At 37.5% G+C, this 26,156-nt stretch overlaps 5 protein-coding genes across 11 annotated transcripts in view; 3 read left to right on the forward strand and 2 right to left on the reverse strand.

Annotated features, from left to right (window-relative positions):
• Positions 1-2,484: 2,484 nt before the first annotated feature.
• On the reverse strand, positions 2,485-4,752 carry LOC107190933 (protein disulfide-isomerase A3). Its single transcript, XM_015579843.1, has 5 exons — positions 4,510-4,752; positions 4,004-4,235; positions 3,724-3,932; positions 3,527-3,643; positions 2,485-3,452 (listed from the first exon to the last, which is right to left on the reverse strand). The coding sequence occupies exons 1-5, from the start codon at positions 4,653-4,655 to the stop codon at positions 2,678-2,680; spliced, it is 1,479 nt and encodes a 492-aa protein (XP_015435329.1). The 5' UTR covers positions 4,656-4,752; the 3' UTR covers positions 2,485-2,677.
• Positions 4,753-5,247: 495 nt separating this feature from the next.
• LOC107190961 (5-aminolevulinate synthase, erythroid-specific, mitochondrial) lies at positions 5,248-10,909 on the forward strand. Of its 2 annotated transcripts, none has more exons than XM_015579879.1 (4): positions 5,248-5,277; positions 8,827-8,884; positions 9,150-10,435; positions 10,504-10,909. In XM_015579879.1, the coding sequence occupies exons 3-4, from the start codon at positions 9,164-9,166 to the stop codon at positions 10,753-10,755; spliced, it is 1,524 nt and encodes a 507-aa protein (XP_015435365.1). In that variant the 5' UTR covers positions 5,248-5,277; positions 8,827-8,884; positions 9,150-9,163; the 3' UTR covers positions 10,756-10,909. The 2 variants fall into 2 exon arrangements, with proteins under 2 accessions (XP_015435365.1, XP_015435364.1); XM_015579878.1 differs by lacking the exon at positions 5,248-5,277 and adding an exon at positions 7,031-7,108.
• Positions 10,910-11,725: 816 nt separating this feature from the next.
• Positions 11,726-12,806, forward strand: LOC107190991 (beta-1,4-N-acetylgalactosaminyltransferase bre-4-like). The gene is made up of 2 exons (XM_015579911.1): positions 11,726-12,530; positions 12,612-12,806. The coding sequence occupies exons 1-2, from the start codon at positions 11,736-11,738 to the stop codon at positions 12,804-12,806; spliced, it is 990 nt and encodes a 329-aa protein (XP_015435397.1). The 5' UTR covers positions 11,726-11,735.
• Positions 12,807-14,883: 2,077 nt separating this feature from the next.
• On the reverse strand, positions 14,884-21,800 carry LOC107190935 (RNA-binding protein 5-like). 2 transcript variants are annotated; one of them, XM_015579846.1, is made up of 8 exons: positions 21,731-21,800; positions 19,557-20,156; positions 19,390-19,459; positions 18,322-18,395; positions 17,225-17,338; positions 16,396-17,131; positions 16,143-16,306; positions 14,884-16,053 (listed from the first exon to the last, which is right to left on the reverse strand). In XM_015579846.1, the coding sequence occupies exons 2-8, from the start codon at positions 20,139-20,141 to the stop codon at positions 15,034-15,036; spliced, it is 2,763 nt and encodes a 920-aa protein (XP_015435332.1). In that variant the 5' UTR covers positions 20,142-20,156; positions 21,731-21,800; the 3' UTR covers positions 14,884-15,033. The 2 variants fall into 2 exon arrangements, with proteins under 2 accessions (XP_015435332.1, XP_015435331.1); XM_015579845.1 differs by having other exon boundaries at positions 16,384-17,131.
• A 1,246-nt stretch (positions 21,801-23,046) lies between these two features.
• The window catches only part of LOC107190924 (ELAV-like protein 3), a 61,825-nt gene continuing 58,715 nt past the window's right edge, over positions 23,047-26,156 (forward strand). For all 5 annotated transcript variants that reach the window (XM_015579819.1, XM_015579826.1, XM_015579825.1 and 2 more), the window contains exon 1: positions 23,047-23,123. The gene's annotated coding sequence lies outside the window, so the exon portion shown is untranslated. The remainder of the gene's footprint in view (positions 23,124-26,156) is intronic.

Raw genomic sequence — 26,156 nt, forward strand, 5'->3', positions numbered from 1 at the left:
CTCTATTAATTTAGAGCGAACAAATTTCACAGAACATGTTAGATCTTATAGTAGCATCGTGTGACGTACACAATGATACTTTCAAAAAAAAAAAAGAATTTCGATTGAAAGTAATGTGTGTTCCTCAAAAAGAAAGAAAAAAAAACACCGATTAATTCACAAATTTCAAGTTACTTTGTAAAAGTGATTATCGAGCCTGTTGAATCGTCCCGTACTTTCCTTCCTTTTATTTCTTGCTCTTCTTTTTCGTTCATTTGTACACATATTGTTCTACACACTTTTAAACTTACGCGTCTTCTATTCAAACTAAGCTATAAGGTTCATAAGATCATTGCTTTTTGCAAGAACTATTGAATTAACGACTGCAATGCAGCCTTTTGACATTGATTCAATGAATGACTGTGGAATTGTGTTCAACAAACTTTTTTTTTAACAATTAGCAGTACTACCATTGAATTACGCTTTTAACCAAAACTCCGTGAGGTTTTAGTCAAGCTTTGCATCAGCCATTGGTTTTGTTTATCCATTGGTCAACTGATGAAACGAAGGCACCGAGCATCGTTGATTAGCTCTGATGCATAAATTTTGCTGAGCCATTGGTGAACAGGACTTATTGCAGCGTTGAACAAAACTTATCATTTGCATAGTAAACAAATTTGTCGGATAATTAATGAACAAATGTGGGCTATTGCAGAGTTTGCAAGCGTTCTTTTATAATAATTTCTGATGATGTACTGTTAATTGCAACTATATCAGTTAATCCTTTATGGACCATTTATTTTATGGTGTAATAAATGCGATTGTGATTTCAGACGAAATAAATCGCTAGAAATTTGTACAGACGACATTACCATAACATTTATAACGAAATATTATGGTACCGCCAAAGGAACTGATGTAACGACTTTCTTTTCTCATGAAAAAAAAAATGTAATTATCGTATTGATCATTGTCAGAAAGAGCGTTTGTGAGACTGATTTATTTTTTTTAAATAATATACTGTCACGAGAAAGAAGAGATGAATGAACTACTCGTATCTTTTATAACTGAGATTAAACATTGATAAATGCACAAAGTTCTGAGATAAGAGTAAACAATTTTATTCGTGTTTTTCTTTGTTCGACAAAGATCAAAGTGGCGATGAGTTATTACGAGAGTCAATAGAATCCATCGAGTTCATTGTTGTACACGAAAAAAAGAAGGGGGTAAGCGACGAAAAACATACTTTTACTTTGGGCACTTATATTGGTCCATATGGGATTGAAGATTGTATATAAATTCATATCCTGTTTGGGATAAAGGACGTAATGCCTTAACGAATGGCTCATATAATTTTTTCTTTAGCATTTCTTTCTTTCTGTCCGTAGTGTGAAAAAGCAATAAACGTACGAATTGCTTTATCTCATTTTCCTACGATAATGTTGCGAGCAATACACACGTACATACATACCATATGTAGTAAACATACTACTCGAATATGATTTCGAACGTTGAAACGGAAAGATGTTACACACAATACAATGCGAATAAGGGAACAGATAGGAAACGTTGTCTTCTAAGCCTCCACAGTCCCATACCATTAGTTTTACAACAAGGATATTGTAGTTCGTCGTGCAGCTAACTTAAGAAGTTACACACTTCCGAGGGCAAGAACTTAAATGATTCATACGTAGTATTTTTTTCAGTGATACTAAGATGAACGTTATTTTTTATGATTACTGAAAGAAAAAAAAAACGAATTGAGTGTGAATTTTTCCAAGTTCTAGCTGATCATTCTATGATTAAGTAGCTTTTATATGTAAGAAGATATCTACTCCATGATTGCTATAACAATAAATTGTAATTAACAATAAAAGTTACTTGTCGAGATTTGTAAATTGCTATTACCAGAATTGTTCAATGTGCACAAAGTGAAATATAAACATTCAAGCCTATATACACATACATAATTGTGATAATATTGACATATCAAGACACTATTTTCGTCATATTTATTATCATTAATATCATTGAATACTAAAGAAGGAATTTGGGAAGGTTCGTGAATATTTAAATCGTATCGAATATATTGTAAATCATTTACAAATTTTATTGAACAAAATTTCTCTGTTTCAAAATGTATTTTCGAAAAATTGCGTATCAGCAAATTTTAAAAGTACAGTCATTTTAACAAGGAATATCATTTTAGTTGCAATGTATCAAAAGTTCCGTACAAACGATATTATATTCTTTCTCGATATAAGTAAAAGTTAAATGATTAACTTGAACTGTCGTAGACAAATACGAAAAATGGAATGAATCGATTCTTAGATATAACTCACCAAATCTGGAAAACATTGCAACGATAATTCTAAATCAGTTCTGTATACTTTTACGCGATATACAATATTATAAAGTCACATAATACATGTAGACTATCCTATGCTAATGACGGTTCACTTCGCATTCAAATACTTCATAAAATAACTGCAGCGTGCATTGTTTGGGGGGGGGGGTACCACCCTTTCATTCAGACCTATCTCTGGAACTAGAAAAATTGTTAGCCCTTAGATTTAATTGCATGCCACTCCTCTCAACACACTAGTAAGTCCCACAAGGAAAATCTTATTCCACGTTTTGCTGCTGAGACATATAAAAATGTAGTAATCGTATCACGTATTTGTTTAGAGAGAAAAATTTACAACTCGTCGCTCTTCGACTTCGCGGGTTTGCCTTTGCGATCAAATCCTTTAAGTTCGTCAGTTGCGTGCTTAGCGATGTACTTGATGAAGTCATCGATTAACCTGCCACCTTCATATTTAACAGGCTTATCCTTGGCATCCTTTGGTGCCCAATAAAGTGTTGGGAATCCTCGAACTTCATAAGGCGACGGAACGTCGTTGGTGGTAGCATCGAACTTAACAATCTCTACGTCCTCATTGGCAAGCTTCTCGCCCAATTCGTCGAAGACAGGTGCCAATTTCTTGCAGTGACCGCACCAAGGAGCATAGAACTCGATCAACGTATCTTTACCGTTGTTCGTAACAACCTCATCGAAGTTTCGCGCTACTCCAACCTTAACAGGTCCACTGTTATCCTCAGGAATCGGTTCCGACTTCAGATATGGTTCCAAGGCGTCTGCCTCAAGATCTTTTAAGAATGTTTCGAACGTTTCAACCGAGAATTCGTCTTTCATAACAAACTTCTGGTTGTTCGCGTTTCTAGCAAGGATTAAAGGTTTGTCGCCCTTCACAAAGTCTATTCCGAAGTCATTCAGTTCGTGCTGGAAGTCATCCTTAGATGAAATAGCGAAGTTCAATTTCGGGAAATCCTTGGCAACCTTGATGATCCTGTTGCGCCAGTAATTGGTGCCCTTCGGATTTTTCACGTAGTCCACCGAGTAGTATGCGACCACCAGTGGGTTCTTGAATTCTCCACTATTGTCTCGTGTACGGACACCAGCGATACCGAAGCTGGAAGACAAAGATTGCATTGTAACAAATATATCTCGTGAAGTGTCCATGAAAAGGGTATCCCTTGAACTTACTAGTTTTTGTTAATGAATTCTTGAACATCTGCGATGGAGTCTCCACCCTCGTGTTTCACAATGCTTTGTTCAAACTTGTTCTTCAGTACTTTTGGTCGATACAAAACGATGGTGTTCCTGAATTTCAATATAGAATACGATTAATTTATATTCAGTATGAGTTTTAAGTTTGTTCTATAGATAATTTAATTATTTACTTGTATCCTTCTTTGTCTAGAAGAGACTTGGCACTGGTGTAGGCAAATCTGACTTTCTCTTTGAGTTTTTTGGACACTGAATGGAAAGATGTTGCTAAAGGTGAATTGTCATTTTCAAAGAAACCAACAACACCTACTTCATCGGATTCTAAGAATGACTTCAAAGAGCTTTCATCGGTTAATTCCTTAGCTGCTGGACCAATTTGTGCCTGAAATGCATCAATTTCAGTTACACGTTCCACTTATTATTTGAATCATATTTTATAGAAATTCTTCATACCTTCATGTATTTGGCAATACCTGCAGCTTCTCTGGGTCCATTATAATCACTGACTAGATCTCCCCTGGAGAAGATTTTCAATGTTGGATAACCACTGACCGAATATTTGTTACAAGTCTCCTTTCCACTCTCCGTACAATCTACTTTGGCAAGACTAATTGGAGGATCATTGCCCAAGAGCATTTCAGCTGCTTTGGCATATTCTGGCTTCAACCGTTTACAATGACCGCACCTAAAATTACACAAAAACTGTATGAAACTGGGACATCGCTTACAACGAATTACAAAGGAAAGTAATTAATGATATAATGACTCTATTTTATGTAAGAAAACATGGTCTCGTTGGATAACATGCCACAAGCCGGCATCAAACATCGAGACCGGAGATTTGATACTCGTTTTGTCTCCTTGTTTTTCTCGACAGCAATGTACTGAACAGACTGACAGAGAAATAAAGAATCTATTTCTAATTACGAAAATTTATAATTATCATAAAAATGTCTTACCATGGTGCGTAAAACATAACGAGTGTGTTCTCGAGCCGCTCCAATTCATGGCTGAAGTTATCATCGGTGAGGTCAACTACGTCCTTTTCCTCGGCCAGGACAGTAACTAGGACCAAGAAAAGAAAACTGAGGTACTTCGTCAGCATCGTAGATCACGGTGCAGGTCGTTATTCGGAATTCGGTCTACGCTCCTTCGAAAGACACTTCTGGACAATGCTGGACACTCCAAGACACTGTCCGCCTAAGACGTGGCTTTTACAAGAAGTTAGCCAACAGTATACGATACCCCGCGCAGTGCTGTCACTTCCCGATTGGCTGTACCGTTTTTGATACGTGTGGTAGTGTTCCTGTAAACGTCACGTATCGTACAAGGTGTTCCTGCCATTTGTGAGGCAAATTTGCATGATATAGAACTGACTAGGTTCAAATTATTTTATTCACTAAATCTACAGATTTCTATAGATATTTGGTAAGTATTCCTGGCTGAATTCAAAGAGCACGTCAATATCGTCCAAGACGTTCATGGAGGTCTTTTTCATAAATCCAGTCTAAAGGATATGCTTTAGAAACACCCTGTATGTTTACGAAATCGAGGATGTCGAGACCAGGCGAGTCAGTAACGTTAAACCACATTTGGTTGGTCTCGTGCTTTGGTGGGAGAAATAACACGAGTGTTTTTAACGGTACATACATTAATGATCAAAATCGTGATCCTTTCCACTCCGACAGACCCGAAATCATATCCTTCTTAAGCTGTATTACTTGAAGGTACCTGATGTCCATTGTATTTTCTCCATTGGTGTCGGATAATTATGTGAGACCTTCTAAACTAATATTGTGCATTGACTATTGTGGCATTTTAAATTACTATTTAATTTTTGCATAAACTCTGGATTAGTGGTCAGAAAACTCTAGTCGCCATCTACGGCAAAACACCTAAGCTACTATTCAATTTGTACTATTCTTTTGTTACTAGATGGCGCAACATTATTTATCAGCATCAATTTTATTAAAAATTAAATATTAATTAAAATTTTAACAAACAGCTCTTACTGTTGGATAGTATTAGTACAAGAGACCTCAGTGAATAATTTAAAATAAACATAGTTCTTTATTCTTTAAACAATTTTTATTTTAAATCGAGCGCCGTAACGGTATGGCATCGCCATCTAGTGATAAACTATAGTGCTAATTGGTTAATGGCTTGAATGTTTCGCCATAAGTGGAGCCACGAGGCGATTTTAACCATATTTATTATCTATTATAAAATTAAATAGTAATTCATAATGCTACATACATGACTATTATTGCAGTATGTACATACACGAGGGTTCTAGATATAATTTAACACTATTAAACACCATTTTTAATCGCAATGTCCGAGATTTTTTCGAGTTTGTGAATTGCAAAAATTATTCTTACATATATATAGTAAGAGTATACTTATCCTATGTGTTTCAATTATGTTTCCTTATACTTTTTGGGAGGGAAAACGATACACACCGTTGGTTCAGCGACTTCACAATGTTTATTTACTGCAATATATTTAGTTTTTGAAATGAAGATTACGTATATGGAGATTTCCCTCGAACCTATCTTCTGACGCACGTTTAGGTTAATATATGCAACATTGTGTTTATCGGAATGACATTCTAGTGTATTGTACTTTTTAGTGTCATCTATGTACACATAATTTCTCATTTAGCAGGTTCTTTAATTTCCGTGAAGGGATTCCCAGCGAGTGATTGTTGCGAAGGTCGAGAATAAATCATAACGATAGCTGCGTTTCCTCGCGACGTCAGTCACAAACAGGAAACATCAAAAGATCGTATCAGTGGAAATCACTTCTCTATTACAAGCTGCGCAACAATATTAATTCGTTTTAAAAAGAGTGAATCAAAAGTTAATATAGAATAAAATTTTTACGAATAGATTTTTGTTTTCGAGGGGAATGACGATTAAAATGATTTTCACTGATTGCCGTGTCTGTTCATTGCTTGCCACTTCTACTGATTATCAGGGACCACTGTACGCGTGTCAGATAAATTTTTAAATACGATTTTCTCGTAAATACAGTTTCGAATGGAAAATATTTAATCTTCAAATTTGACTCGATATTTCATAAGGGATCATTCTTTGCCCAGTTGGACAACTAGCTTGACCCTACTTCCCGTACTAATTATTGAATTACAAATTAGGAACATAAACTTAAGTGGTTATCGTTTGAAACATAAATTTTCCTTCTACTGTTTTTTTTTTCATTTACTTACATACACATATGTTGTTATTTATGGGGAAGTACATCGTGCCGAAGCTGGGAATGTCCAGACGTGAAATACAATCATGATATTATACGCGAGGCGAATTACAATGTCGACCCATTCAACGGCAACGATTGGTCGTTGATACTAGCGTAATCGTGAGTTTGCAAAAACGAGGAAAAGTTTAACGTAACCAGGTTTCGTTAAATGCATTCACCGAGCGGTACTCGGTTAGTCGTAACAAAACTGTGCCGTTGCTTACACCTTGTACCGAACAATACAAAAAACCGAATTCCGTCACCGAATATTTTCTATAGACGATTCCTTCTAGTATTATGGTGAGTGTAAATATCGACGTTCTGAGAAAAGCTATGAAACACTCCAATGCACAGAAAAGGCTCGAGTAGTGAAATATTTAAACATTTTTTTTTTGTTAAGCAATTTGTTCTTGAGATCGAACTAGAAATACGTTTTACAATTTGAACGGTTAATATGTTTTAAGTTCACGATGTTTGTATTTTATTTGTACGGCTTAAGTGCTTGCTCGCGTGTTGCGCGTTCAATTAACTAATGGGGCTCTATAAATGTACTTGGGAAACAATCGTAGCGTGTAGGATTATTCCCACAGTTCTCGTTAAAAGAAGCCTTGTTTTTTTTTTCATCTGAATAATTTAATCAAGAAGATCTATTATCACCGAGCATAAAATAATACTTATTGTTATCGTTAAGCAGATTCTGTATATTATTGAATGTGTCTATACACACGAGTTAATGAAATATTCATAATAATTTTACCGTTACTATGACGTCTAGAACCGTAAAAGCCTTGATAAGCAGTTGATCGTTGCACTTTTTTACATAAATATTTATAACGTGACGTAGCAGACGAATAATTATTATTACAAATGTGATGTATTGTTAAATTATGGAACATTTAGCGAGGTGTGCAAACGAATGTCCGATTTAAGGAATAAGGAAGAACTCTTGTATAAGTCGTAATGTTAATACACGTGCTCCGCGCGTTTAGCGACCAGCTTAATTAGTTGCAACTAACGGAAGACCTTGTTTAGTGAATAAATAGGCAGGTGGTTAACGAGATCATCGATTACTGACATCAAATACAAGTGAACCAGTTATGCAAATAAATTCTATTTCTAGTTGCGTGTTCATAGAGTCAATCATTTTATTATTGCATCTATCGACACGATCAGATATGTATATGTGGTTCTAGGACAATTGACATTGAAATAAATCTTTCACGTAATAAAACCATTGACAGCAATAGTTGCAGTGCCTACTTATACTGAGCAAAAGATAAGAATGATAATATTTTCGTGATTATTAATAATAATCCAACAGTAGAAGAAAGATTGTTGTTCAGACCTTATTACTCGAGCGAATCAGGAGTACAACAAAAATATTTTGTTTCATAAGTCGTATTGCTGAATCATTATAATCTTGTAAAAAATCAAAAAACAATTCATTATTTCTTGAATACTTGTTTTTACCTGTCCAACGACACTTTTCGAAAATGTTAATCCGCCTGGAATTAAACGAGTAACTTTAACCGCCAGATATATTTAAAAATTAGCTTCCGGAAGTAGTTGTAAGAACAAATATATCAAATTTTGAACATTTGATTTTCGTAATGTTAATTATAAAAATCGATGCGTGTTTTGAATACTGCGCATGTCCTTATACGAAATTATACACTCATTTTTGTAATGATTTCCCATCTAAACAATCATAGCAATTCTCTGAAGGTTAAGGAAGAAAGAAGAGAAAAAAACAATTAAGCCCGGAGCGGTGAACGGAAATACGATCACGTGTGATTGTCCTGTTCGACCTCTCGAATCCGACGAATCCCGTCCCTTGATAAGCGAACTTACCAGAGTAGGTACATTCAGTCTTGGCCTAGCTGCCAGAGCGAAAGAATCGGTGCTCGCCTTCTGTTTGTCTCTACGTTCTTCCATTGAATTTGGTTCATTTGGCTATCGGCCACAAGGCAATCATTTACGTCATCTCGTTATTTAGAACTGTCTTTCCATATTTTCAGTTGGTTCGCCAGTGTGTCCATTACGCTAACGCTTATCATTTATCAGTCACCGCGAAAGGTAAGTGAACGTTGTGTCATCGTGAATTGTGGCACTACTTTCTCTTTTACTTAACAGTCGCTGAACTTTCTATATACACCGTTGACCTCGATTTCATGATTGTCACAAGTCGAGAATTAAGTAACTATGTAGTGTCATACAAAAAAATTTTTGCTCAGTCATCTTTCTTCTTTCTTATCAAGTCTTTGAAGCATCCTCCTAATGTCATCACATTATCTCGGATACAATGGCGATATTATATCAAATCCTATTTAATCTGTTTCAGGCAACCCAAGAAACATGCCGTGCCCATTCTTAACTCGTTTGACTGCAAGTTACATTCATAATTATGGATCATCTCTGTTGACAAATTATCGCCAGCTGTGTCCATATATGTCTCAGTTGCTTAGAACTCAAGCTGACTGCACAGAGACTCAGCAAATTCAGAAGACCATTGAGAGTCAGTGTCCATTTTTGGCCAAAGAACATACTGCTGTGAAAATGGCCAGTCCCACGGTCAAGGAAGACGTTATAAATGTGGCTTCCACCGAATTGAATGAAGAACCAAGCTTTCCTTACGAGGAATTTTTCCATGAACAGATCATGAAAAAAAAGAAAGATCACTCTTATAGAATCTTTAAAAAAGTGAACAGGTTGGCACAGAGTTTCCCAACTGCTATGGAATATTCCAATGATCCAAAACCAATCACTGTCTGGTGTTCTAATGATTATTTAGGGATGTCTCGTCATCCAGCTGTGACAAATTCTGTTCGAGAAGCTTTGGATAAGTTTGGAGCAGGTGCAGGTGGAACTAGAAACATATCCGGCAACTCTATGGGCCATGAAATGCTAGAGAATAGACTTGCATCCTTGCATCAGAAGGAGGCTGGCTTATTGTTCACTTCTTGTTTTGTTGCTAATGATTCCACTCTATATACATTGGCAAAACTTCTACCAGGTTGTCATATCTTCTCCGATGCTGGCAATCATGCTTCTATGATACAAGGGATAAAAAACAGTGGTGTGCCAAAGCATATTTTCAGGCACAATGATGTACAACACTTGGAGGAACTGCTATCTAAACTAGATAAAACTGTGCCAAAGATTGTTGCATTTGAAACAGTACATTCTATGACTGGTGATATATGTCCTTTGGAAGAGTTGTGTAATGTTGCTCATAAGTATGGTGCAATAACATTTGTTGATGAGGTTCATGCCGTTGGCCTGTATGGATATTCAGGTGCTGGTATTGGAGAGAGAGATTGGGTACTCCATAAGATGGACATCATATCTGGTACCCTAGGCAAAGCATTTGGAAATGTTGGCGGCTATGTTGTTGGTTCTGCAAAATTAATAGATATGATACGAAGTTATGCTGCAGGCTTTATTTTCACGACGTCGTTACCACCAACAGTATTATATGGCGCTCTTACTGCTGTTGAAATTTTAGCTTCGGATGAAGGAAGGGCATTGAGAGCTAACCATCAGAAAAATGTTGCTTATATGAAATCTATTTTGACCATGGCTCGTTTACCGGTGGAACCATCGCCTTCGCATATTATTCCAATAAAAGTTGGTAACATATATTGTCTTTTTTTTGGGTTACTTTAGTTGACTATTCGAATGCAATTCTGTTTTAGGTCGGAGACCCTTTACTATGCAGTCAGCTGGCTGATTTCTTGATAAAGGAAAAAGGTCATTACGTACAAGCGATAAATTATCCGACGGTACCGAAGGGAGAAGAAAGATTAAGATTGGCTCCTACGCCAAAACATACTCGGACAATGATGGATCAGTTCGTGAGGGACACGTTGGATGTGTTTGAACGTCTGAGTATACCGAAAGTCGAAAACAAACCAAGTGAAATGTCATGCCCCATTTCAGTTCATTGACGAATGTACTGAATAGAAAAGAAATATAAAGATTATATATCATGCAAACATAACTTATTCATGTACATAAATGTATACATGTGGATAATTATGCTGTTAAATAAGCATTTGCTGGGCAAGATGTTGAAGATTACTCAAAGCTATTTTGATTGACACAGAGCTTTAAATAAAGCGTTACTAAATGATTTATCGACATTTATTTACCCCGTAGATCCACTATTCTTATTCCATTTGTTTAAATTAAAAACGTACACCAAAAGTCGATAACAAATTTGGAGACAAGAAATATAAAGATTCTATATCATTCAAAGTAATTTATCTATGTATCAAATGTAATATCTTGAAGATTAATCAAAGTTAATATGATTGATATGAAGCTTTAAATAAAGCGTTATTAAATGATCTATCAACATTCATTTACCCATCAGATCCACTAATCTGTTATAATCTGACCCTGTACTGATTACATCAAGAAGTTTTCATTTCGACCACTCAAAGTGAAATCGTTCAACGGATTGAGCTTTGCGCAAGCGCTTAGTTTTTCATTACTTTATAACTGCTGATATATATCGTTTGGACGAGTCTATTCACGGATAGAACCTCTCACGCGCTAACCTTAATAAGAGACAGAAAATGCAAAGATTCACGCAAACGACGCAGATGACAATTGATGGGGTCATGCTTAGCGTCTCGGTTGTCTTGACAACATAAACGAAGTAGCGGAAAGCCCGATTTACTCGCGAGCAAGGCTTAGACCTTAGACAGCATTGGTTTGGTGCGGGTTCATCAAAACGTGTGTGTGTGTTAACCAAATGTGTCTTTATTTAACAATCTGTGATTTCGAATCGTAAAATGATACTGAAATGACTCCGACTTACATGAAAGTCACATGAAGTCGTTAGATTTAAATTACTGCCTGTCTTCAATACAGATATAAGTAACTTATTTCACTGAAATGCTGAATCGCAACGAAGGATAGGATGAGAGGCATCGTTAATATTTTGAAAATGTTCGTTGGATTTTTCTATGATTACGCGCGTGGATTGTCTTACACCGTTACTATAATCTTGGTCCTGGGTTACTGTCTGCATCCAGCTAGATTTGCTTCACATTACACATTCATAAAGTCAGAAGACATCTATGACGAGATGGAAAGATCCTACCCGGCAAAAGACAACTCTTGCATGGTCGCGATTAATCCCAGGAGATCTCACTTACTTTATCCCGAAGAACATCCGCGAGAAGATCCAGTGGCAATGGCGCGACGCCTAGGTATATTACCTGGAGGACAATGGAAGCCCCTCAATTGCCATCCCCTTTTCAACGTGGCTATCATATTGCCGTATCGAAATCGACAGACACAACTGACCATTTTTATGAACTATATTCATCCTTTTCTGCAATCACAAAATCTTGACTATAGGATATTCGTGATAGAGCAGAGTCCTATGCGAGAATTTAATCGAGCTAAATTATTTAACGTTGGGTATGCAGAAGCAACCAAAGTGAACGACTTTCATTGCTTCATCTTTCAAGACATAGACTTAATACCCCAAAATCCTGACAATATTTATGCCTGCACCAAAATGCCTAGACATATGAGCTCAAGTGTGAACACATTCCGTTATAATTTACCTTACACTGGCTTGTTTGGAGGTGCTATTGCACTTACTCGTAAACAATTTGAGCGAGCTAATGGGTTTTCAAATGTTTTCTATGGATGGGGTGGAGAAGATGATGACTTTTATAGTCGTCTGCAATCCAGAGGTTTCCAGGTATTTTTATGAGCATCAATACTAAAATGAAAAGTAACAGAACAAAGTCAAAACTACTAACATTTTTTTTGTGTGTTTTAGGTCACTCGTTTTGGACCTGATGTTGCTCAGTATTATATGTTAACGCATAAGAAAGAAACTCCAAGTAATGCCAGATTCGAAAATTTAGAAACTGGTGCTAAAAGATATGACACAGATGGAATTAGTAATCTTGAATACAGGGTCTTGAATCATCAGTTAAGGCCATTGTATTCATGGATCTTAGCAGACGTTTAGTTTTTTAAATGTTTGACCTTAGATTGTTTCATGAACAAACCTTGTTCTTTAAAGATATTTCCTGCAACTTCATTTAGCAACAATACTCTTAACTAGAGAGAATTATCTGATATGAAATTGCACAAAGATAAGTTTTGTATCAATTTTCTAGTAGCATGAAATTGAAAGAGAAGTGGATGCCACTGTTGAATTTTTTATACTATATGTAGATCTCATTCATAAATGGTACATGTTATACTACATATACCAAAGACATTGCCATAGCATGTTCGTATTACTATCGATTGTTCCGTGATGTAACTGGAGAAATGTTTCGTCGATAAACATTTACTATCGTCATGTTACATTTTAGGAACGAACTGTTTAACAGTTGTTCGCTTATTACCCATGCAGTCCGTTCGAACTAATTGTTTACACTAATCTACAGAGTTGTATCTGTAGCAGACGTTTGTCCTATATTTTGTTCCTCTTTACATTTAACACGGTATTTGGTGAAAGTCGATTTTTTAAAGAAAGACAGTTTTAATAGTACAAAACTTCTTTACTTAAATAGAAACTTGTAGTCAATCAATTTTTCCCTAATTTATTCGTAGTTTACAGGTAATACTCGATATTTTTCAATACAGAGTTTTTATCTACGAAAAAATACTAGTGTTGTAATTAGAACATTATTTTTTACTTTAAATTATAGAAACACATAAAGTAGAATAAGTTGTGTGTTGCTGATCGCCAAATATTACCAAAGCAATCGTTACGTATATCGAATAGTTTCTGAACTTGTATTATTGATCGTAACCCATTCCAAGTATTTTTAATGTGATAAATATAATATACTATAAGAATTTCTGCTTGCATGTAATGCAAAAGAATTTCATTTTTCAATAACGAACTTTTAAGTTCAAATTTCGAATCATCGAAAATACGTACGCACGTATAAGTACAAGTGTGAATATTACAAGGAGTGTATTAAAGTAACTATTTATTGTATGGAATATTCATAGAACTGTTAAGACTTCCATTTTTATCTACTTTACAATGGGTTCTACAGATAAAAAATCTATGAATCGTATATATTGCTTTAAATGTTTTTTTTTTACTTTTGGTTGACAAAATGAATGAAAAAAGCGAGAAGAGCTTCGATCTCTCAAAAACGGACACAAGTGTAGTGCAAGCAATAATGCCGCGTGTATTTTTATTATCATTATTATCATCATTTTGTAACTTATTTATTACATGGGTTCTGCATGTATAATTAAAAAAATAACGATAAGGTTTAAGAATGACTGTAGAAATGTGTATATATAGCGAAGAATGTACGATTTCCAAAATTGCGACGTAAATTAATAATAAAAAGAAAATTCGACGTATACGTGTGCGAGTATAAATATAATTATTTCTCTATATATGTGTACGTGAAATCGGACACAGTTACATTCTAAAGAAATTATGAAATTTAATTCAATTTGTTACAATACAATAAATATATAATGAGCTAGTAATGAATCTAGTCGCACTAGGTATACTTAGCTTGATTTTTCTTGAAGAAGCATTATGAAGTTTGATTCAAGTCATGCAACAGAAAAATCGTTTTTAAAGGCGACTGATCTTTCGATTCACATTCAAAGATATTTCGTAATTCTTCAAGATAACTATTACCCTCAAAATATGAAAAGTACTACATTGTGCACAAAATTGTTAAGACAAGAATTGCTTACTGTGGTAATCTTTGAACTAATTCGTTACTGGTACGTAGTTCATTCTTGGGTAAGTATTATACATGTGTAACAAAGGCCAAGAAAAACAGTTTGCGTTCTGTAGTGCCATTGCAAGAGGTAAAGCTAGAGAATATCACGCGAATGAAGTGTTTTTGTTTTTTAAATACTATCATGTAACATGGCGCATACTAGAATTTAATGAAAAAAAAAAACAGCGTATGCGAATACTAATATTATCAGTTTATTAGCTTCTAAGAATCTTAGCATAATGAAGTAACTTAATATATTACGTAAACGTACAGGAAAAATATAAAAAGAAATTGTAACGTGTATTCCCAAGAATGGATTATCACCGTTATCAATTACCAGTACGCAATCGGCATACTAATTGGATAATATGTGTACATACCTATTTGCCTATGGAAAAAGTTGAGTACAAGTACTTTTGTGTGTGCTGTGTGTGTGTGTGTGTTGTGTGTGTATAAAATCTATGTTCACTGATATTCGACATATTATGTGTCAGACAGTTCTTGGTAACGTGCGTACATCATTTTCTTTACACAATCTTTGTACGTGTCCCCGGGTAAGGCGCTGTACGATGACGATTTCGCCCCTAGACCAGCCGTAGGAACCCTTCTCTCCGCCTCGATGATACTTGTCCTACCTTGGTTCGATTTTCCAAGACCCATTCCTTCACTCCACCCCATTTTTTGTAACAATTTATTGCCAACATTGTCCGAGCCGATACCAGCTCTCGTGGGTTCCTCATAGGACACAGATATTTCCTCGACCCTGGTTTTTAAATATTTCTCTTTCAGTTTATTCGGCTGTGGGGGCTCTGGTTCTCCATACTTCGCCCTTCTTTCTTTGGCACGATCTCGATATTTGTTGTTTCTTTGCTGTGGATCGTTGGGATCCAAGCCACGCACTTGATACCAATTCTCCAAATTCTGTTTGTGAAGATCTGACAATTGTTGATGCCGAAGCAACGCTTCCTTGCTAGGAAATTGTCGTTTGCACAGCAAACAGGCTAGCTTAGACCAATCTGTGTGCTGCCTTTCTTCTTGCTGCACATCCTCGATTTCTTCTTCCGTGTCACTACCGCCGCCATAAGCAGCAACTAAACCATTACTTCCGCTCTGATCCTCGTCTTCATGAAAAGTACTAGCAAGAGATTTCTTCTCTAATATAGCATATCCAGCATCCGCAGCTCCGCTTCCAACTCCTTGATTGCCATCACCACCAGCAAATTCGGAATTCCAATTACTCTTTGCATTTTCCTTCTTCTGATTCAACGTCTTCGCCCAGCGTTCCATGTCCTTTGCTATTTTCTTGGCTACCTTCACTTTATCCTGCTTGCTATCTTTCTTCTTACTCTCGTCCTCCTTCAAGGACTCTTGGGTCGCAGTTGTAAGTGACGAAGTTGTTGCTTGATTTGTAACCGTGTTCGTCGAGTCTGTACTGCTAGCGGTGGCAGTTATTGTAGTACCACTCGTCGTGCTTCCTGTTGGTTGCGTCACAGTTGGAGCAGTCTGAAAATTGGAGGCCGACGTAAGTGTTTAAAATAATTTATCGATACTGTATTTCTTCAGGGACAGTAATATTCAATAATTTTAATCACCTTTGCCGGTTGATATGAGAATGATTCAGCATCCCAATAAAGGAATTGTTGAGTGTGACTATTGTAATAATATTGCGAATTCGGATCATAGTATAATCCTGTGCTTGGATCATAGTAGTAGCCCGACGACTCGTCATAATGATAGGTACTAACATCTGGCACAGCTAAAATACATACCCAATGCAATAAAATATATCTGCAAGCAAAATTACGGCGATTCATCGCTGGAATATAAACTTACAGTATACTTTACCATCACCAGCATGTGCAGGCACTCTTCCGCTCGCTAACGATGTACTGGTCGGCGCTGTAGGCGTTGGTCTGTTCTTCATTTCATCCGCGTCGCCGAGTTTTCTGGATGCTTGTAACTGTTGTATGGCCGATTGTGCTACGGCCGCCGCCGCGTTTACTCTATCAGTCTGATTCAGAGATGGCAACGTAATCGCGGATCCCTGCATTATTTGATTCTGATAATATTGCGTGTAATACTGTAGATAATGAGCTTTCTGTGCAGGTGTCTTAGCGTATAAGTTGGCACTGTACTCTGCCAATTGAGCAACATCGTCTAAAGTGTATCTTTGTGGTTGACTGTCGTTCGCCTTCCACGTGTTAGTGTTATTGATCTGGTGAAGTTTACAATACGTGATTTCTACTTTTCTACCATCCACTACCAATCCTTGCTTGGTAAGCGCCGTGTGTAAATACATGGCGTCCACCACGTTGCCCATCTCCAAATAACAAACACCCCTGGATGTGTTCGTAAGAGAGTCGCGACCAATACGTATACTACGTATAGGCATTGACGAAAGATTTTTCATTGCTTGCAAAACCGAGTCTTCGGTTGTTAAAACATCCAATCCCCGAAGAAGAACTGTGTTCGTAGGGTGAGGGCTGATCTCATCGCTACCTTCTCCACCCTCTTCGCTCTCTGCTCGGGAGGCGGAACATTTGAAACATGTTTCGCGTCTTTTAAAATTGTGTGCGCCACACTGTAAGGAAATAATTCCAATGAACAACCGGCTACTTTTCTATGAGACAATTCTTTTCGAATAAAATCATATTATGTTCTACAGGAACCGTACCTTAACGCAATGCCAGTCTTGCGTGTTCTTTGCTGGTGGTTTATCTACATGGCAATCTTTCGGTATACTGTACTGCATCAAGGCACGGTATTGGTCCTGCAGCATCAGTACTCCCTGAAACAGAGAATTTCAGTGTTATCCCGTCCAACATCCTCCCAAAGCCTCTGTTTATCCCGTAAACTTCCTTCTTGGTTGACGAAATTATAGTTCTCTACTTCATAGCTTTCCGTCTCGAACGAACAGTAAAGAAAATGTTGTGGGCTTATATAAATGTGGGCCATTCCACACGGCTTGCGGATCGACTATATGTACATGCGCGGACAACTTTCCTTTCTTTACTTTCTAGCTTTTTTTCTCTCTTTTTATTTTTCGTTTCAGCTCGATCAAAGAATTGAACTTGTGTGAGAAACAAGCAAACGTACAATGATTGCTTGCATACTAAAATTTCATACGTGAACGAAAGAAAGTCGTGCAGAAAATTGTCATTCGTTTGAAAATATGCTCGACCATATTTTCTGGTAACTGAGTCGAGAGAACAAAGTTAAATGATAGAAGCAGACTAACATGATACAATTAGAAAAAACAAAAAAAGGTAAGCGATTCATATCGTATGATTGTAGCAAATAAAGTGTGATTCGTACAAATAAACCATCATGCCGAATAATATATGCATTGTACGCAAAAGATAAGACGATTGGAATGACCCTCTCCTCCGATCTTCATTGTTAGTCCACAAACTTTTATGACAGATATGAGGACAGGTAAAAAAGCACGCGGCGCGGCCTTTTCTCGTTTGTTTTCGTTTCTTTCTTTTTTTTTAGTTTTGGCTTTGTTTTTTATTCCGAGCTTTTCTCGATTCAATAAATTGAAAATCCAATATGACGGAATTTGCGAGCGAGTTAAGAAAAGTCTGCAAAGTATATGGGGACTCCTAGATAAATAATTAGGTACGGTAGATTGAAGTAGCCTTTTGATAGGTGCGCAGCCATGGCCATGGGGAAGGCCAGGGGGCTGCGTTACCGTGCCTTGCCGCCACGGGGCGTCGGTGGCACGCGTACAACGCATCGGTTGGGTATCTGGACTGAACTTCTTTCTACCTGTTTCATCTCCATCCACCGTGCGGCCTCCTGAGTCGCGTTAAACTCGACGAATGCGAAACCTCGCGAAGCACCTATACAGAGCAAATACACACATATCCAAAGTTAATCCACGTTTTGCCTGGGTGTCTCTACTCTGAGAGGGCAGGCAATCACAGCACCAACCATTGACAGACTGAGTTTCGAACGAAGTGTTTTTTCTTCGCTTCGTCGCTTGCTTTCTTATCCATTTGCCTAAAGCTCAGCAGAACGAATTCTCTACGCGGACGACACGACGATTTCTACTTGTGTCTGTTTTTTTTACACGCGAATTTTCCTTTCTACTTTAAGGTCAGACCTACTAGAATCTCTGAAGACTACCCCCCACTTTTTTCTTTCACCCGAGTTATTACCCCCTAAATTTCTTGACATAGTGTATAGAAGAAAAAGTAGTAACTCATGTTAGAATACAGTTAGGGTATGTTTGTAAAAAGGGGCGCCCTGTACCTATTAATAAAAACAATAGACTACAGCAACCATTGTCCCAGAGTTTCGGGATAGTACTTTAAATATCGAATAACCCGAGTAGAATTGGTTGGTAAATTTACAGTTTCTAATTATTTGAAACACAGGATTCAAAGTTACTACAGATACTTTGAACCACCCTTGCAAGATGACTTGAAGCTTTGATTATCCTTAAAATATTCTTCCTGCATTTATACCAACTTACCTTGCTCCAATGAATGAATAATTTATAATCAATTGATAGTCGTTACGTTCGTTATATCTCTTCGACAATTTTGGATTATGCATGATTGGTACCGATATAATACTAACACAGGTCTTTATCCAATGTAACAAAAAATTGTTTGAAACCTCCTTTAAATACCGTCAATATTAATATATTATTATTATTGAGCTTAATAATTATCAGGCATTTCAAACAATTTTTTCTCAACAACCATTGAGAAATACGGTAATAACTTAGACTACACAAATCTAATGCAACCTGCTGAGATGAAAAGCAATTCGCTGGTTTGAGTATTAGGTAGAGGGGATGGTGTAATCGATGAAGATAGGGATAATTACCTGTATCCTTTTTACGTATCAGCCTGATGTCCTTGGGCATGAGACCACAGTTGAGGATGTCTTGCCGCACCTGTGATACACACATCATAATAATAACAGAGATGTATGCTTGCAAATGCTTGCTCACTAGTGGCCAATTATGTTGGGCCACTAAGTTGACAACCTACGTCATTTTCTGTTATGTGTTGAGCAAGCCCACGAATCATTATGGTGTTGTTCGGAGATTGAGATTTGTAGTGGATGCCTTCCATGGACGAACCATAAGTACGTCCATGGTCATGCTCAAAGTCCATACTTTCTCTGCTGTGATCATCATCACGATCCCGATCTCTGTCATCTCTTTTCCCTCTACGATCCCTATCCCTATCTCTGTCTCTGTCTCTCCTAGAGCGATCTCTGTCTCTATCGCGATCGCGATCCCGATCTCTGTCTCTTTCTACGGAATCTCTGTCCCTCTGTCTTCCGTAGCGATCCTCTCTGTCTCTGTAGCTACGATCTCTATCGTCTCTGCTCCGATCTCTTCTGTCTCTTGAACGATCCCTTTCACGGTCCCTATCTCTTCCGCGGTGATTCCTATATTCCGGACTACGATGGTCCCTATCGCGATGATCATTGTCACGGTGCTCCGCATAATCTGGTGATCTACTGCTGCCATAATCATTGCGATAGTCATAGTCAGAATTATGTCCTCTTCGTTCAGGTCCATAACCTGGCTCCCAAGGGTCAATGTTGTTACTGTACATGTTGTCCATGCATTTAAGTAACTCCTGAAAGAATACGAATTACTTACATTACTCTAGTCCTAATCATTTCTCAAACAAGAACTATAATGCATATGTTCATTTTTATGTATATATCGTTCAAATGGTAAAGTTGTGAAACTACGATTTCTGTGAATCTGAGTTGAATGCAGAATGGTTGGGTACAGCTTATAAGAACATGCTTTCTAAATCTTAACCTTGTAATGTCACTACACTCCTTCGCAATGATATTCTTCATTTTAATAGATACAAAACAAGCTTTCACTTAGATTAGTTGACCAACGAAAAGACAAAGTTGCCTTCTGAGATGCTATTTGCCTTTAATAGGGGATATAGTAAAACCTGAGAATACTTTCATTAAAACCAACAATGAAGGTGAATATTTTCAACCATTTTGTCCTTAACAATAGACAAAGTGGTATCCATCAAACATTGCTCCTTTAGCCTTACCAAAGTAAATTTGGTATTTTTGCCGTAAAAGTTTTTCCAAGATTTCTTAAAACATTGTAATGATCTGGTTTTACCCAAAATACATCACTATTATTATAAAAAATTGCATTCAAGGGTATCAATACATAATGCATTGCCAGAACCAAATATATCTGAGAAATCATATTGTGAATAAAATTTAAATAACATTACTATTATTGTTGTTACAGTAGTTATTTTTAAGACATAAACTGTCTTAATTTTTGTTATAGTTTTTCAAAGTGCACTATAAAAATTATGTCTTTAATGGAATAATTATAGTTATAGTTTCTCACTGTATTAAAAAATGAAGACAAAAAATAAATGTAAATGGTACAATTACTGGATAAAATCAATGTAAGCGTGATTTTACATTGACTGACATTGTTTTACTCACTCCTGAGAACTTGCATTTTTGCAGTTTTGCAACATTACCATTCGAATGATGACATTTCATAATGTAGAAAGTTAAGAATATTCAATTAAATTACAGATGCTAGCCAATAAGCATTTGAAATTGAATTAAAGTGACAAGAAAAGTAAGTTATTAAATTAACACCAGCCACTTTATATTGTCCTACATAATGTGCTATGGAGAAAAAATATTCACTAAATAAAACACTATACACAAAGAATAATAAATTGGCACTAATTTCGTTGTATTTATACATGTAGGTTTAAATATAATTTATTAGGTATGGTTCCTTATGCGCATTCCTATGTTCAAATTTCACAAATTAGCCTTCAATTTAAACTGTGGACCAAATTTCTAACTAAAACAATATATTCTGCATAAATGTTTGAATGGAGCATGACAGATTTTAACCGAAACTATGCAATTCACGAATTATAGTGTAACTAAAACATATGTCTCATTCATACGCCAAAACAGCACTAAATCATTAAGGAGGACAAAAAGATGTAAATGAATTAGCAGGAGGAAACGGAATAGAACATTCAGATCCGCGTAGGGGGAACGAAACATCGTGGCGTTGATTAATAATCATTACTCAATGTTATAGCATTCCACTATCTTTTCAGAAACAATCAAAATCTTCCAAAAAATAAACTTTGTACCGCGATGAGATCGTTCATAATTAATTTCTACTTACTTTGCTAGTTATTCCCGCAGGAAAATAAGAAATCCTGTGATGCGCACAATGGCGTGGTTGTACCTCTCGTTTCTCTTGTACAATATGGCGGCGTCTGTGGAAGACGGACTCATTACGTGCGTGGTCTGTGAAAAATATTTTAGAGATGGCGTTTCATTTGCAAATATTTTCGAGATGGCGTTTTCACGTATTTTAGAATGCCTATTAAATTCTTCCTTCAAAAATTCGATTGCACCAATCAGATTTTTCAGATTCTGACTTCTTATGAATTCATTTTTATAAATTTATACACATTGCTTTCATTTTACAAAAGTCTTTCTTCATTAAAAAATTAGTTTCAGAAATTAGGATCGCTTTTTTAAAAAACGTAATAATAATATGTAACAATTCTGTTAAATCAAATACAATGTCGATGGACGAGTTATCGAATATGCAATCCGAATATGTTGTATAGAACTTAGAATCTATAAACATAAATAAGTGTAACATTAGACACGAGAAAAGCATGAAAATTAGATGAAAAAATATATATTGCTATTTAATTTGTTATTAAAAACGTCATTTCTGGAATAAATGTGTTTGGGCATAAACTTACAAAGTAGATTTTAAAACAAGAAACGCAAGGTGGCGCCATCGTAGTGAGTCAATCTCCCGCGTAGTGATGTTGGAATTGAAACAAGTGATCTATTTGTAATTTGTTTGTGTAATAATCGGATAGACATAAATATTTATACGTTGTTCATATTTGACCCATGTTAATCGCGAAAAATCTATTTTTGGTGAAAGATGTAAGACGCGACGAAAAGTAAAATAATTTCCACTTTTACTGCTGTGATAACTCTTCGATTCGTACTGTTATTTAAAGTCAACAAGTCGTTTCGATTGTTGACCGTTACAAAACGCAACACGACACGCTTTTCAGAAATCAGTTTTTATGTGTATATATATCACGTGATGTTTGATTCCCAGAAGAACCTTTGTTGTTTTCGTTCATTGGAAAATATCGAAAAAAGCGAATGACCGCAGGGAACACGATATTGTCAACAATGTGCTATTGTATACGGACACAGTTGCCTACTGAAACTCTTGACGTTCACTTTCGTCGTGAATACGTGAGTTAACACGTACAAGACGATTGTCTAATTTAAGTGTAGATTTTGAAGAATGCAATCGTGAATCTTTGCGCAATACGAAGTGTGAATAGTTCGTATGTATAACCTCAAATTTTATGCTGAAAGGTTTGAAAATTAGTGTGTTGGTGACGGATAACAATTATCATTGTTGCGAATAGTTGTAAATAAAAAGAAAATAAGGATTTGAAGTAATTGACGAATCCACCACGCAAGAAGTGTCTTCTTCCTTTGCAAGGAAATGCATCACGTGGCTGCAGTATGTAAGTACATACAGTATAATTATGTCGATCGAATTATGAGTAAATATAATATTAATAAGCGCCGAAAGTGATGATATATTGATGACGGTCTGTATATTTGGTGGAGAAGATGTATGATACGGTCGTATAGAATCGATCGGGAGTTAAAGTGCTCGTGTTCCGGACAACAATGCAAAAGAATTGATAAAAATATAGCGTGATTGTGCCTCAACATCGTGGTTTGGGGCCTCGTTCAGGGTTCTACAAATGCGTACTTTATTTCAATTCAGTATTTTCGCCATTGCAATTCCACGTCAACGACTATTTCACCGCGGAAAGAAACACCGAAGTTGTAAATTTTAGTAACAGAATTCTATTTAGTTAGTCATAGATATTTTTCTTTGGAGGGGCTATAACGAAATACATAATAATGTGCAACTTTGTGACATCGGTAGAACTCGTTTTTCAGGGGGTTAAGCTTATGATGGTACACCAACTATACACATCGGGTAATTTCGTAGGCATGTTTAAATCTTTACGGAGATGATAATGTTGCACGAGGAGCTGCAATTTCTAGGCACGTTTTTTTTTGTTCGCTGCATAACAAGTGTCTGCAAAAGGGGTTAAGCCCGGGTAACCGGGGTCGGTCCCCGCCCATGTCGTACGTAGACGAATCGCGCGAATTCGTCGAAATTCGGGATCGCTCGGGGCTCCTAGATGGTTCTCGGTTGGCGAGGGATGTCTCTGGGTGCGCGGCATCAGCCTCGAACAAACCGTGTCCCCCTACCCCTTTTTGCATCCCATCAATCCCCTCGATGCAACCAGGCCTGAAATTTTCGTTTTGCTCTCGGAATCAAACATTTGTAAACATATTTTTTTTGTCATCGATATATTTACACATTCATTGGACTCTGAAAGACACAGTGTGTGTAGTCAACAGTAGCAAATCTTATCGATTTTAACGGGTGTACTCGAGCGTGATGTACCAAACCACTTTCTATTTTACCTTCTGCTTTACTTTTCTGGAATATGTGACATGTGACAATGGACTTTACTTATCTAGGATATACTCGCTTATCGTGTACGTGTAATCATAAATTTCTTGGGGAAAAAGAAATGTACAATTGGTCAGGATAAACGTGCGGCTCGTGATTACGGAGAACACCGATCAGGGATGACAGCAAGCATTTGTAAACTCTTTTTTTCTCTTGCAACCAAATCTAGGATTACCATTACAGGACACTGTCGTTACTTTCGTTCCTGTCCTAGCGAAACGAATGTTTGAGCAAGGCAATATGTATCGAAACTTTATTACACTGTGAAATGGGGATCGACTGAAGCTACGACAAGGCAAAAGAAAAACAAGTACATATTGCTTAACTTTGTATGGATATATCGTCGCAATTCGGGGTAACAATCACTACCCTCTTACAATAGGGATATAGGGTCAAACGTAATTAGTATCCAGGGATGATCGTCGAATGTTTTTCCGTTTAATGTGTAGGCAGAAGCATTTTTCAATTCTGTTGGCGATAAGTGTTCATCAGAGGACGCGATAATCGCCGGATCAAGGCCCGATAAGAAATCAGGAAGCGAACGAAAGGGTTGATCCGCGCGCACGATTCCAGGGTTACTCTGTTGCTGCTGCTGGCAACGCGGGGCAAGCGTCTGCGTGTGTTAGTGTCTCGTTGCAGCCCCGTGCGTGTTTCCCCCTCCCCCTCTGTGGTGGTCCGGGGCAGCTTTACCTGGGGACGCGTTCGGGGGTGAAAGAGCACGACATATGGAGGAAGAGGGAACGAACGTTGTCGCGCTCGAGAGGCAAAGAAGGCCACCAAGAGAAGGGAAAACGAGCTGAGAAACGAGGGAAACCGTCAGTTGGAGAGAGAGAGAGATCTCGTTCGAAAGAGGGGGGGGGGTCGGAACCACAACTAGAGGAGGAAAAAAGAACAGAAAAATCATCGTTAATGATAGAGGACAGGAAGGTTTGGAAAGGGATTAACGCAAAGAGGGATGTAAGAAAAGACAAACGCGTTAACAAACAGAAAAAGAGGGACAGAAATATCAAGATAAGGGGATCGAAATAACAAGAGAGAGAGGAAGAAGGAGGAACAATAGCGAGAAGGATAGATTGCATCAAGAGAAGCAGCAGGGGGTGAACAGAGGCTTGTCGAAGGGGTGTTAGGATGGAGAGACAGAGAGAGATCGACACACGCGCACACACAGAGATGTTGAAATAATAAAAAGAAAGGAGAAACCGAGTGTACCAAGAGAATCGAATCGAACGTGAAAAGAGACAAGGGTACTATCGAGAGAAAGCAAGATAGAGGCGCAAACCGCGCGCGAACTAGGGTTCGCGGAACGGGATGGGGAGGGAGGGGGTGGATATGGGGTGGCTGGTGTGTAGGATGGAGAGAAAGGGCGAGCAAAGGGAACGGAAAAACGAAAGGGAGAGAGAAGGGAGTATGTATATACCGACTCGCATTTGGTGCGCAACCGGTACGACGCAGACGGCTCTCGTCTATATACTTGGTTCAACGACCACCGCCCTAGTCTCGTCCAACCCCGAAGTACCCGGGCGGCTCGGTGGTCGCGCACAGTCGGGGGGTTGGGAGGAGAGGGGGCCTAGGGGGATGAAAGGAAACGGAGGATGCAGGGAGGCGGGTGGAGTCGCGGGGAACGTGGAGGGTAGGTAGTTGTGTCGGGGGTGTGTAGAAGAGGGAAGGGCGGGAGGGGTTTGGGAGGGAGGGGGGAGAGGATTGAGCCGAGTCGGTGTCGAGCGGAACGAGCCACGGGCCAGTTCCGTCTCGAGTCCAGGAGTAGAAGAGCTACTGGCCGCTTGTCTGCTCCCTTCTTTCGCTATAGTTTCATTTCTTTCCGTTTTAGTTCATTCTTCAGTTCCGATTGATTGACATATTTTACACACGATAATATATATATATATTATATATATATATATGTATATATATATATACATACACACATTTACGTACATCCATACACATCCAGACAAATGTACAATTAACACCGTGAAATCACACGCGTCACGGGGGTCGG

The sequence above is a fragment of the Dufourea novaeangliae genome, unplaced genomic scaffold (assembly GCF_001272555.1).
Source record: "Dufourea novaeangliae isolate 0120121106 unplaced genomic scaffold, ASM127255v1 scaffold208, whole genome shotgun sequence".
Classification (NCBI taxonomy): domain Eukaryota; kingdom Metazoa; phylum Arthropoda; class Insecta; order Hymenoptera; family Halictidae; genus Dufourea; species Dufourea novaeangliae.